General features: G+C 42.4%; 1 protein-coding gene across 2 annotated transcripts in view; it reads left to right on the top strand.

Annotated features, from left to right (window-relative positions):
* irf4a (interferon regulatory factor 4a) overlaps positions 1-7,203 on the top strand; it is an 11,398-nt gene extending 4,195 nt beyond the window's left edge. For both annotated transcript variants that reach the window (XM_035519891.2, XM_081694682.1), the window contains exons 6-9: positions 1,270-1,371; positions 1,645-2,040; positions 4,392-4,504; positions 5,834-7,203. In XM_035519891.2, the coding sequence (XP_035375784.1) occupies positions 1,270-1,371; positions 1,645-2,040; positions 4,392-4,504; positions 5,834-5,974 (752 nt within the window). In that variant the 3' untranslated portion in view covers positions 5,975-7,203. The remainder of the gene's footprint in view (positions 1-1,269; positions 1,372-1,644; positions 2,041-4,391; positions 4,505-5,833) is intronic.
* The last annotated feature ends 5,733 nt before the right edge of the window (positions 7,204-12,936 follow it).

Here is a 12,936-nt window from a genome sequence, read left to right as displayed (position 1 = left end):
GGAGGCCTTTGAATGCTGTCTTTGCACAGCCGTGTTGAAGCATGCAGAGGGTTGATGTAGCTTGAGTGTTGATGTATCCAGAATGCATGGTGTGTTGGGTATAAATGTTTTAGCTGCTGCTTGCATGACTACTGGGCATATCGCACTATCACAGTGCAGCAGATGACCCCACTGAGGAAATCTAAATTTGTGATGGCTATAGTAACTACTAACTTCTCACTCTTCAGATGATAAGGATTAGTTGCACAGTATAGCATTTTGGAATTGGATCAAAAATTAATAATGAAAACGACACGATATTTGACAACAAAGAAAAATGTTAATTTAAAGTGAATAATGATGTGCCATGCACGTTCTGGTGTTGTAAATGCAGTGCAACTATAATTTGGAGATGAAGAAAAACAGATTCATTAAATCCTTTGCTTAATGTTTTAATTAAGGAGCCTGGTTACTTTCACGTTAGCATACACTAACTCCAGGTTTGAGAAACCGAACAGAAAGTTAAGGACACAGAATCCTCACATGACCGTGCTGATAAATGGGTTTATTGACGTTGGCGTTTATTTAGCGATGTTTATGTTCAGCCCTTCTGGAAGCACCATGCACGTCACTGAACATGGCTCAGGTCAGCTGTTCTGCTTCACACTGCTTCACACTGCATGGACTCCATCTGCAAACCCTGCAGGGGAGGACGCAGGTGTGTCCTCACAGGAGAATCTGGCCTGTGCGCACCCGAGAAACAGGCTCCATAATAACCCCACATATACACTTCAGCTCTGAGTGCTGCTTCCAAAACGCCTTTATTAGGTGTCATACCCACTTCACAAATAGTTGCAGCCAGAAATAAGTATGACCAAGAGCTTAGTTTCCTCCTGAGCGATAAAGTTCAAAAATACAACCAGTGATGTGTTTATGGAGAACTAAAGTGTATTGTGAGATTAATTATAATCTGCAGTGCTTCAAGAGCTGTGTTGAAGAAAATGTTCTGCTAAGCATGTGGGAGTGAAAGGTTCTGTTCCGAGGTTCAGTCATTACTCTGTGTAATTTACACTTCAGTTTGATGTTATGGCTCTAATTTATAGGAAATGAGCAAAATCAAAGCTCAGTTTTCCCAACAAAGAACTTCATTTCCAGTACTGTGGTTGTGTCTACATTTGCTTAAGGAGGTGATCAGGGAGCATCCTATTCTGCAGAAATGTTGAAGTTAAAGCAGTGCCCTCTAGTATATGACCTCTAATGGTATATGATCTCTAATATGACCTCTTCCAGGGTACCAGATATCTGGATCCTTCTACACCTACACTCCTACAGAGTCCCACCCGGTGCCAATGGAACCCAATATGAGATCTGCAGAGGCCATGGCCATCTCTGGTACACAAACACACACGCACACAATTGCACACACCCACAGACTGTAAAATGCATATTTGGAGCTGTTCTCTTGAAACATTTAGATTCTAAAAGTATCTTTTCCCTTGATTTGTACACCCGAGTCACAGGTTCAGTAGGTCTTTCCTCAGTAATGCCTCAGCTTCCTGTCTCCTGTTTAAAAACGAGACCAGTGTACGTCCAGAACAGAAACAAGAGCTGCAGTTCAGTCTGAGTTCATCTGGTCTCAACCTCCCAATCTCGCCTGTCTCCCAGACTGCCGCCTGCACATCTCCCTCTACTATCGAGAGTCCCTCGTGAAGGAAGTGACCACCACCTGCCCCGAGGGCTGCCGTATCTCCTCCAGCCCCTCGCCGGGTTCCCCGTCCTCCCCGTCCTCTCCGTGCCCGGATGAGAGGCTGTACAGCGGGCCCGAGTCCGTCCTCCTGCCCTTCCCTTACCCACAATCTCAGCGGCGCGGCGCCGACAAGCTGCCCAACGTACTGGAGCGCGGGGTGCTGCTGTGGCTCATGCCTGACGGCCTGTACGCCAAGCGTCTGTGCCAGGGCAGGGTGTACTGGGAGGGTCCGCTGGCACCCTACTCTGACAAGCCCAACAAGCTGGAGAAGGAGCAGACGTGTAAGCTCCTGGACACACAGCAGTTCCTGGCAGGTGAGGAACCCATGGCCTGCCGCTCCTCTGCAGGACACTGGGAACATTTCTCCGGTTGCGTTCAGCGTTCCCGGACGTTGCACTGTTAAATATAATCAGGTGGAGTACTGACACTGTTGAACCACTACTGACTACTCAGGTTCGCATCATTACGAAAGTTCTGGTTACAGCTGTCACCAGCATGGGTGGTTTTTGCTTCGGCAGAATCTCAGTGCAGTTCTTTGGTGGTAGATAGAGCATGAAAAATCATAGGTGTGATGTTATGTTGTATCGGTACCTGCAGCATGGCTCCGCCATACAAACGCGGGCTGGCAAATCTGTAACAGCTTCTAAACAAAAGATGCTGCAGTACAGTTCTCAGAATTTGTTTTTTTTTATTAATGTGGATTTTTGTCCGTTAGTAAATGTTTACTTTTGTGAAGGTTTTATTGTGTGAAAGTAAACATAGTAACATAACATGAATGGATATGTTTTGGCCGTACTGAATACCGTTCAGCTCTTTCTCTTGTTTTTGCTATATCTTAGTTATAGTTGTAACGCTCATTTTTCACTTGCACAGATGAAGCTTGATATTTTGATATTCTATGAGCCTTGATATCCAATATGAAGTCACGTTTTATCTCAATCCCTCTAAGATTTAGTGAAAGTGACGGACACTTTTACTCAGTAAACTGCACAAAATCTCACTTTAGACATTCATTACACATTCCTATATTGCTTTATTCATATGTCACTACTTTCGTGAACCAGTTTAGTAAACCTATTTCAAAAACCAACAGTTGGTTCATATGAGTAAAGGTATGTTTTCACATGAGATACATTTCTAAAATAGGACCTCATATTTTCAGCTTTATGGCCATATTTCCTTATCCAGCACTCTAGGTCAAATGGTAGCTATTAGGAAAGCTGAGACTGTTCCGAACATTTTGATATGAAACATATGGGCATCATACTATAAGTACCTATTAAAGTGAATTGCCCGGAGACTTCGGAGGGTGAAAAGTAACGTGGATTTAAGGAATGTTTTTATCTATTTATTGATTTTATTATTTTTTTAAACGTAGTACGGATTTTAGCCAGCAACAGCAGGACATGAGTCAGGATCCTGGAAGCAAGTGTGTTCTGTGCTTTCCACCTCCAGAGAAAGGGCCCTGCGTATCATCCCTGCTTCAAATCTCAAGTCATAGTGAATGAGGAGGGAAAAACAACGTGCCTGTAATGCTGGGATACTGATGATAAGTAGGAGGCATGAACCAAGAGACTGGAATGGGGGAATCAAAGAAAAGAATATTGAAGGCAGCAATGGTAATGATGACAGAGCTAATGGGGAAACACTGTGTGTAAAGTAGCTTTGAGACAGAGACACTGCTTTAAAACCCGTAGAAGTCTCTAATTTTACAACTGACTGCTCCATCATGATGAAGAACTGTGAAGTCCCAAAGGGTTAATGTGCTAATTATGATCTGCAGTGAAAGCTGCTTTGTGAATTTGTCTGGTCATAGGCCCAGATTGCTGAGTATGGATGTGTGTTACAGGTCTATGGTTATGTTGGTGGAAACGACCCTCAATTAACTGTTTCCAGCCTATAGGAGGCATGCGTGTGTGGAACCCCCCCATCAACCCGTTTGTGGTTCACCTCATGACTGCTATTAGTTCAATCACCAGTGTAACATTTTTAGTCATTTTAGAAATACAACCCTTCGTACTTAAGGACTTTCCAGAAAATACACTTGCTGGCCTGTGTTAAACGGTGCCTCACTGCTTTGTTTGAGATGTCTGTCTGCACCTGCTGGAGTCTGTAAATGTCAGCTCTCTCTGAACTAGTCATCAGTTGCCTTGGAGCAAGAAAGGGTCGAACATTCACCATATGGCTCATCTGGCTGCACAGTCGTACTGTGAGGCCTTTGGTACCATCACCGTCGGTGCTACCACACCCCACTCAAACCAACCCAGTCCCTCAGCAAGCCATTGTCTTTAAGGACAGTAAACTCCAGCCTGTTCAATGTTCTCACTCTGCTCCCTGTGAATAAAAAAAACAAACAAACAAAAAAAACAATTGGTGGAGTTATAATCACAAAATTATATTAAAGAATGTATCGAACTGAAAGGGATTGTAAATCGCAATGTTTTGTTCGTACACATTGTAAGGTTCAGTAATATTAAGATACTTTGCAGCAACAATTGTCGGTGACTGGAAAGTACATCACAAACACAGGAGGCCTTATCCTTTGATTGTTTTCCCACTGGATCCTAAATGCATGTATTCAAGGTCATATAGTAATCCCTCATTATCAAACTCTGATGGACTAAGCAATGTTTTCTCGCTCTTTTTTTTTTTTTTTTTGGCTCAGAGTTGCAAGGTTATGTCCATCATGGCCGACCCCTGCCTAGATACCAGGTGGTGCTCTGCTTTGGGGATGAGTACCCAGACCCCCAGCGACAGAGCAAGATGATCACAGCACAGGTACGTGCCATTCTCTTCAGTCACCGACGCCGACACTGATTGGGGATGATTGATCTTTGTCCGCAGGGGTGGATCTTAACGCTGTCATTTCATCCTGTCATTCACTGTGTCCTTCTACAGTGCAGTGAGGCTCAGAACAGTCTGGCTAAAGACAAGCTGCATTCCAACTGCCAGGGAAACGTTAATTGTCATGGAGTTTTAGATTTGCTGGCAATTTGTTCTTTGTATGCATACTGTGTTTGTTAGATAGCTACCTCCCTGGGTTGCATATGCCTGAAACCAGTTAGCAAGTAGTCAGCCACTTTATATATCACCGGTACTGATGCTTACATGGATTCTTAACACAATACAGAATACAGTCAATGAAAACTGTGAAAATTCTGTCAAGAAATAGTTTGATTGTACTTCTGTGTAAGTCGTGGTATATACAAGTCTACTGTGGTGTGTTGCCTTTAACCCAGCTGATGGGAAACCATGTAATGCCATCAGATCACAAAGCTTCCATGGAGGAGTGCTAACAGTCTCTGTATGCTGCTGTTCTATGAATCTATCTCAGTTTATATATATATATAACTGTATATATATAACTATATATATATATAACTATATATATATATATATAACTATATATATATATATATATATATATATATATATATATATATATATATAAACACAAATGAAATCTAAGTTCCAGCCTACATCTGATACACCATATTTAAATTAGCCATGTGTATTTGTTAGTAAATATTGAAATCTAGGAGTGGTAGCTGAAACTTTCTGAACTTGACATAAAGCTGTGCTCACTGGTGCACAATGTCTACAGCTTCTGTACGCTTGAGGACTTTGCCCAACTTTGAGCTGTAAATGCAGCACAACATTCTGTTGTCCGAGCATAAGCAATAATAAAATTACTGACTGAACAGTGCTATTAACCTTTACAAAATACCACAGCCAATCTCGGTACAATCGATTTGGAGAACACTGCTGAACATGCTAAAGGGATCAACTCCTTTTTACTCGCAGTTGAGTGACTGGGTTTTGGGTCTCCGAACAGGGCCAGAGTGCGCCCATTTGGTGGTTTCAGTTGGCAAGCCACTCCAACGAGTGGATTTCTGCATATGGCTTTGTGAGCTGCTTACTTCAGCTGTGTACACCCACGGTTTGTGTCAGGGATGGAGGTTTTTTAGGTTAAAAAACCTAAAAAATGAGAGCCTACACATCATAAATGGGACATCGTAATCTGGATCTTCTGAGGAGTCCGTGTGGAACCCTCTGGTTTGGAGAGGTTCTTCCTCTCTAATAGCCAGCATTTCTCTCCCCCCTCAGGTGGAGCCCATGTTCGCCAGACAGCTCCTCTACTTCGCGGGCCAAACCAACAGCCACTACCTGCGTGGCTATGAACTTCCTGCCCAGGGGATGCTCCCCGTGGAGGAGTACCAGAGGAGCCTGCAACACATGCAGGAGTGAGCGCCTACCCACACCCCACAGACAGACTCTGTGATCACGCTCCTTGGCCATCTGCCTACTCCATCACTCCTGCCACCACCATCATCACCAGCAGAGTCTTCGTCATCATCATCATGTTCTCCAAACTCCCTCAGTCTCCAGACAGCCAAGGCCCTGCTGCCTCAGGGGCCCGGAGAACACTGGACTGGGATGAGCCCAGGTGCGGATCGCGCACTTCCCACCGAGTACCGGCCGAAAGGTTCTGAGCAAGAGGTGCTTCTCAACGTAAACTAGTGCAAAACAGGTGCCAAGGATACCACACAGGTAGAATATCACATTTTCCCATTTGAACATTTTTTTCAAATGTCAACATTTTAGGAACCTTGTTTACAAAGTCCTAAATATTGATGAAGGACCACCAGACTGTGAGTCTTCGAGTGTGCATACAGTCGGGAAAAGATATTTTCGAATGTGTAGACTATGTCCTAACAAACTTGTGTCTTATTAAATGTCTATGAAAACAAAAACCTGTTCTTGCATATATAAAATTATATTTTTGTATCAGAATTTGGCAATGGTTTTATACTTTAGGGGTTTCATATTAGTTTTACAGTTTGTGTTTAACATTCTATAGTTTTCAGTTATTAGTTGAATTTTGCTTTTATTTTCCAAAGACCAACTTTATCTGCTACTGTCTGCCACAGAAATCAAGCTCAACATTTTTCACAATGTATATTCTTTAATGGGATCAATAGTATATTTATATTTTTATATTGTATGTTAGTCTGTGTGTCGGTCTTTGTGTTCTGAAGGTGTCTAATCTTGAATGTAATCAAAGTTATTTTTCTTTGAATGGAGTTGCTCAATAAGTTGTATAATACTTAATACTAAGAAGGTGTGAGTTCAGAGAGTTACTGTTGGCTACAGACGAGTCTGTATCTTGCAATCAAAGACAGCTATCTTCTCTGCCTGCTGTCTGTGTGTGCATGCGTGTGTGCGTGTATGTGGTATACTGAGTGCTGATGGGAAATTGTCACATGCAGGTAACTGCCCACAATATTGTGGTAATGGTGTAGAAAGGTTACAATGAAGAGAGGGGGAGAGGAAAGGACCCCCCTTCTCTGTGTCTCCGTGCAGCAGGACAGAGTGTTAGATTTTTGTAAAGGCGTCTTGTTTTTCTTCTCTATCTTGTCATTATCATATTTACTGGAACAATCTCACAATAACGGAAAATAAATGTTTCTCCCGCATTATCCTCATATTTCTTTGCATAGAGACAATTGGATTGTGTACACATGAATTCAACATTTACACCTGCCCCTATTCGTGTGTGTGTGTGTGTGTGTGTGTCCTTGTCCTTATGTTTAACTCGTAGATATGCTTGAATGATAGCAGTCGAGAGGGTTGTGGTTTGGGGGGGCAATAAAACGGAGCAAGAACATGAGAGAAAGACAGGAAGTTCGATTCACAGGTGCACAGGAAGACTGGCCCACAAGAAAAACAAAGCGACATAAGACTATGGGAGACGGATGGTGTCAGCGTGCGTGTGCAGGGTGGAGGGCTCAGGGGAGCAACTACAGGACACCACCCACTCATCTCAGCACCAGTGCTATGACACACACACACAAACACAGCGTGCTTTCAGGCGCATGGAAGCGTTTGCCGAACAGACTTTGCAAGTTCTTCTGAATGACACAGCGGATTCTGTCCATATCATGATGAAAGGAAAGAGTCAGGGAAAGCACCTGAAACGGGGGGGCTTCTGTGTCATGACATTTTCACAGATTATTAATTCAAACTGATGTGCTAAACCTTTAGAGCATATGCATATACTGTATGTGTTCTAAATATGCAAAGAGGCAAACAGATCCAACAAATACATTTTTTATTTTTAAACCAAAACACATATGGATTGAAGACAATTCTTTGTAGTTTTATCTTTCATTCTTTCTCTCTACCATCTGAATTGTGTAAAACCTCTACTGTCCCACTTCTGGTAAGCGTGTGTGTCAGAGAGTCGTCCGAATAGGCGCAGGGCTTGGGGGATTCCTCCTACCACATACCAGATCTTTGAAGTGTCTTCTTAAAATGGATGTTTTTCATGCCAAATGTGCCCTGTGTAGGCTTGCTACTGCCCACGTACATGCACCAACCCATGACCCGCCCACGTTCGCACACACATGCACACAAATTGTTGCTTCTTTATCTGTGTTTCATGTTTGGCATGTTAAAGGAGGCTGCGTTGGGTTCCTGAGGTTTGGGAAGACAGAAGTGTGTACAGGGTTGAGTCTGAGTTGAGTAGCAGGATTCCTGTTTTATTATATCAAATGAACTGTACTCCATCAGGAAATATAAATCGTTGTATTTGGTCTAAGATAAATCTATCTCAGTTGCAATTTCTAAGGATTTGCTGGAAGGTCGCACATTTGTGTGTATCTTGAAGGCAAAGCCGCATGGCGTGTTTATTCATTTAATTTGTGAAAGTAGTAATCACGACCGCACGATACTAAAGCAGCAAAAGTCACTTAAGGCCACAGGGCATGTTTGTCATAACAGAACCAAACCACCACAATATGGAAAGAACCTGACCACCATGTGAGTCTTCGCTGAGGATGCTCCTTTTAACACATGCCAATCTTGAATCCACACAAAAAAATGATCTGTGGATGACTTGTGGGTGACCTGTGCCAGTGTATGCCTGGGTGCACGTCTAACCTTACTGCTAACGCTGGGCTCCAAGTAGCTTTGGGATTGCGGACCAATCAGTCACTAAATACATCAAAGTCATGGAAAGGTTTGTGCAGCAGACCTTAGAAGCCTTTAAATCTCCAGTACCAATCAAGGCAAGAGAAGAAGAACCTAATATTTTGGCTTTTTCCATTGTCACTGCTTTTCAACTGATCAGTTTAATCTAAGCATATCTCTCACCTTTATTTTCTGCATCACACTCGTACAGTCACATTCTCCTTGCGCACGGGATACGTGACATCTGAAACTGTTTCCCCGTTGTGTCTGATTTTATCTGTGTGTGATGGAGAAGGAAAGTAAATGGTCATCAGAACTATTTCCTCTTGGCATTGGGACCGCGGACGTGTTTGGGACCGTGGGACGTGTCTCACATTTGTAAGTGTTTTCATGCGGCAGATACAGCAATAGAAGAATCACATCGAGATGCCCTCTCGTTGAGATGCCCTCTGCCAACTACATTATGACCATGACACATTAGGCACCAAACGACTGGGTGTTCACTGCTGGGTAGTTTGTCCTGTATGAACAACAGAAACACGAAGCACACCAAGAGTGGAGAAACCTATGTACATGATGTAAATGATGGGACCTGAGACACATAACTAAATGATGTAAATTATGTAAATGATGGAACCTGAGGCACATAACTAAATGATGTAAATTATGTAAATGATGGAACCTGAGGCACATAACTAAATGATCTAAATTATGTAAATGATGGGACCTGAGACATAACTAAATTATGTAAATTAAATAAATGAAACTGAAGACACATAACTAAATAATGTAAATTATGTAAATGATGGGACCTGAGACATAACTAAATGATGTAAATTAAGTAAATGAGGAAACCTGAGACACATAACTAAATGATGTGAATGATGTAAATGATGGGACCTGAGACACAACTAAATGATGTAAATTATGTAACTGATGGGACCTGAGACATAACTAAATGATGTAAATTATGTAAATGATGGGACCTGAGACAACTGCTTTTTAAGAATCTGATGTTTTTTGTTTTCTGGATTAGATTGGATAAAATCCTGAAATCTCATCACCTCCTCAGATTTTACTAGACCATCATACAAACCTTTGTAAATAGAGATTATAAAAACTGGCTAGTGGTTTCCTACACAACACATAAGAGCATTATGGGTTTTTATTTTCTTTTATTCTTTATTTTCTACCCTCAAAGTGTTTATAAAAAACAGAATAATGGTGGTAATTAATTAGGTCAATAAGCTTTGAGCAAGACCTTTCTGTATTCGTTCTCAGAAGTATTCTGAATAAGTTTGCTTGGGGGATTTTGAAGAGATATCTCTGTGATAATACTCTACACACACTTGTGGCAACGCCTTCGCATATGCTAATTCATAATTTTCTGAGAAAAAAGGTTTGTTGATCTATTCATTTGCCAAAAACTCTTCAGCTACATGCTTTTTTGTACCTCCCAACCAGGCAGACATATAGTGAGATAGATGGAACTTTTTAATTAAGCAGCAATCTCAAATCTCTAAACTCTGAGATATTTTTGCCACGTCCACAGTACCTATTGGGTCTTTTTTTTGTAGCAGGTTGGTCACCATTGTCTATTATTTTTAATGATTGACTTGATTCATATATGATTATGATTAAGAGATTATTAAGCGTATGCTTACATTTGACTCTGTGTTAGCATTGTAGATTGTTCTAATACAGAAGGTAATGTCAACCGATTGTTTTCTGAAGTATGTGAGTTCTCTTTCTCAGGTTTGTAGTCACTGTAGCTATGTGACTACTCCCTGAACAACAGTTGTCACTAACCAATAACAGAAGCTAATTAGGAAAAATCATTTGGTGTAATATGTTTTATAGCCCAGTTTTTGTGGGACATGAAACGGCACACATTTTTTCCCCATCCCAGTCCCCTAGAAGCCCGAGTTAAGACATTAAGTGTACTGAGAGCTGTTTTAGAGCAAAAAGATGGACTATATGGATTATTGAGAAACACTGGCATACTAGATACTCTCAGTGGATTTAGTGGAGATTTAGAAGAGGAATATCCATCTGCCATTGTGGCTGCCGTGGGTGGGATTTTCAGGAGTCACGGTTCTTCAGATCCAGCGAGGTTTTGAACTTTCACTCTGCTAAGGGATCTGGTCACATTACCTTCCAAGAACTACAGCACAAATTCACCCAGCTCACTCTCGACTCTGGACTCCATATCTTCTGGGATGTCTGAGACATGGTCCATGGTGTGCTGGAGAGCGTCGTGGCATGCTGTGACTGCACACTGCACCCGACTGTTGGACAGCGGCAGATTTTCCCAGCAACCCCAATGTGAAACCGAATGTCCACGCTCGAAGCGGCGAAACCATCGCCCCAACCGGCCGTTTCACATCCATTTTCCCAGAACCTCTTTCTGCGTGTCCACAGATCTGCGCTGCACTGCTCAGCTCGCTCCATTGGACGGCCTGTTGTCTGTGGTCACACCCGTGGGGAACAATGGCGAGTTCATGCACCTCAGAAACTAGCTACACAGCTCACAGTCCATAAACTCTTCTCAGGGATTCTCCCACTCAGCTGTTATGCAGCATCGTTACTCTTACCCTAGTGAAAAAGATGGTGGGTGTTACTGCGAATAACATCACGGCTGCAATTTGGTTGCAGGCACGAGCTAAATGCAGGCAGATCGGTCGTAGCAGATCACAGGTTTGGAGTGGTCGGCGTTATTACTGGATGCTCGAGAGCTGTGTTGTTGTCCGTAAATATTTAGGGAAGGGAAAGCATGTTAAAGTTTCGTCAGTGATGTTACAGTAGACAAGGCCTCCAAAGGTAACCAGTGACTTATATGTTCGTTCTCCTCACAACAAACATTTCATGCTTTCTCATCCTCAGTATACCTGATGTGACTGGATCTGGACTGCTGAACTAAATACAGCTCAGAGTATTTTGAAATTGTCAATTCAGCAATTCATTAGGTCTACATTTAGGAGAATATTTGCCACACACAAAAATATTTATTATAAATAATGGTAGCTTTGATGTCTCTAATGACAATATTGTTCTGAATATTGTTCTGATTGTTTTGATTCATTAAAACATCAAAGGGAGACATTCCACAGGAATAATGAGGCCTCATTTCCATGTACACCAGCTTGGGTTTCCACGTTATTTTAGTTTTGCCATTTCAACAAAGTCTTGCCGCAGAAACAAACGAATGCAAATCACACCTCAAAAGCAGCAGATTGCACTTTTACAAACTACATTTTGACAAAATGAAAAATAGAAAATGAGTTTATTTGGTGTGTGTTTTCACATTTCATTGTTGTGAAGAGCTTGATATTGGGAATAAGTTCTACCAAGTGCTGATTTCTTGCTGCTAGGCAGCCTATAGAGTTATTTCAGAGAGTTGCTCAGAAATCATTAGGGAAGGGAAAACATTGGTGAGTTTCACTACTCTAGCCATCAGAGATGTTTGAGCAGACCTGAACAAATCTCAAATCAAACCCAAGCAGTCAGTGATAGTTAAGGTAGTCCAAATCACAGACAATTTATCCCAATTAAAGACAACTGACTCTAATTAAAGACAATTTTCTTCGAATCACGAACTAGTGATTAGACCTTTCACACACATACTTCCTCTCTCTCTCTCTCTCTCTCTCTCTTACACACACACACACGCACACACACACACACACACACACACACACACACACACACACACACACACACACACACACACACACACACACACAGAAATGAGGCCAAAGAATGTCCCTATGATGCCAACAGATAAAACTAATGCTGCTCCCTCCACCCATTCTAACTACTCCAATGGATTCAGAAGGAGCTCACCCACCCTAGACCCACTGGCATAGCTACACTCAATCACCCACCCTAGACCCACTGGCGTAGCTACACTCCCACACCCGCCTCACCCACTATAGACCCACTGGCGTAGCTACACTCAATCACTCACCCTAGACCCACTGACGTAGCTACACTCAATCACCCACCCTAGACCCACTGGCGTAGCTACACTCAATCACCCACCCTAGACCCACTGGCGTAGCTACACTCAATCACCCACCCTAGACCCACTGACGTAGCTACACTCAATCACCCACCCTAGACCCACTGACGTAGCTACACTCAATCACCCACCCTAGACCCACTGACGTAGCTACACTCAATCACCCACCCTAGACCCACTGACGTAGCTACACTCAATCACCCACCCTAGACCCACT

This window comes from Electrophorus electricus, chromosome 13, assembly GCF_041902795.1.
Source record: "Electrophorus electricus isolate QZ-2024a chromosome 13, ASM4190279v1, whole genome shotgun sequence".
Lineage (NCBI taxonomy): Eukaryota > Metazoa > Chordata > Actinopteri > Gymnotiformes > Gymnotidae > Electrophorus > Electrophorus electricus.
The sequence above is the reverse complement of the archived record's forward strand: the minus strand, read 5'-3'. Positions and strand labels throughout refer to the sequence as shown.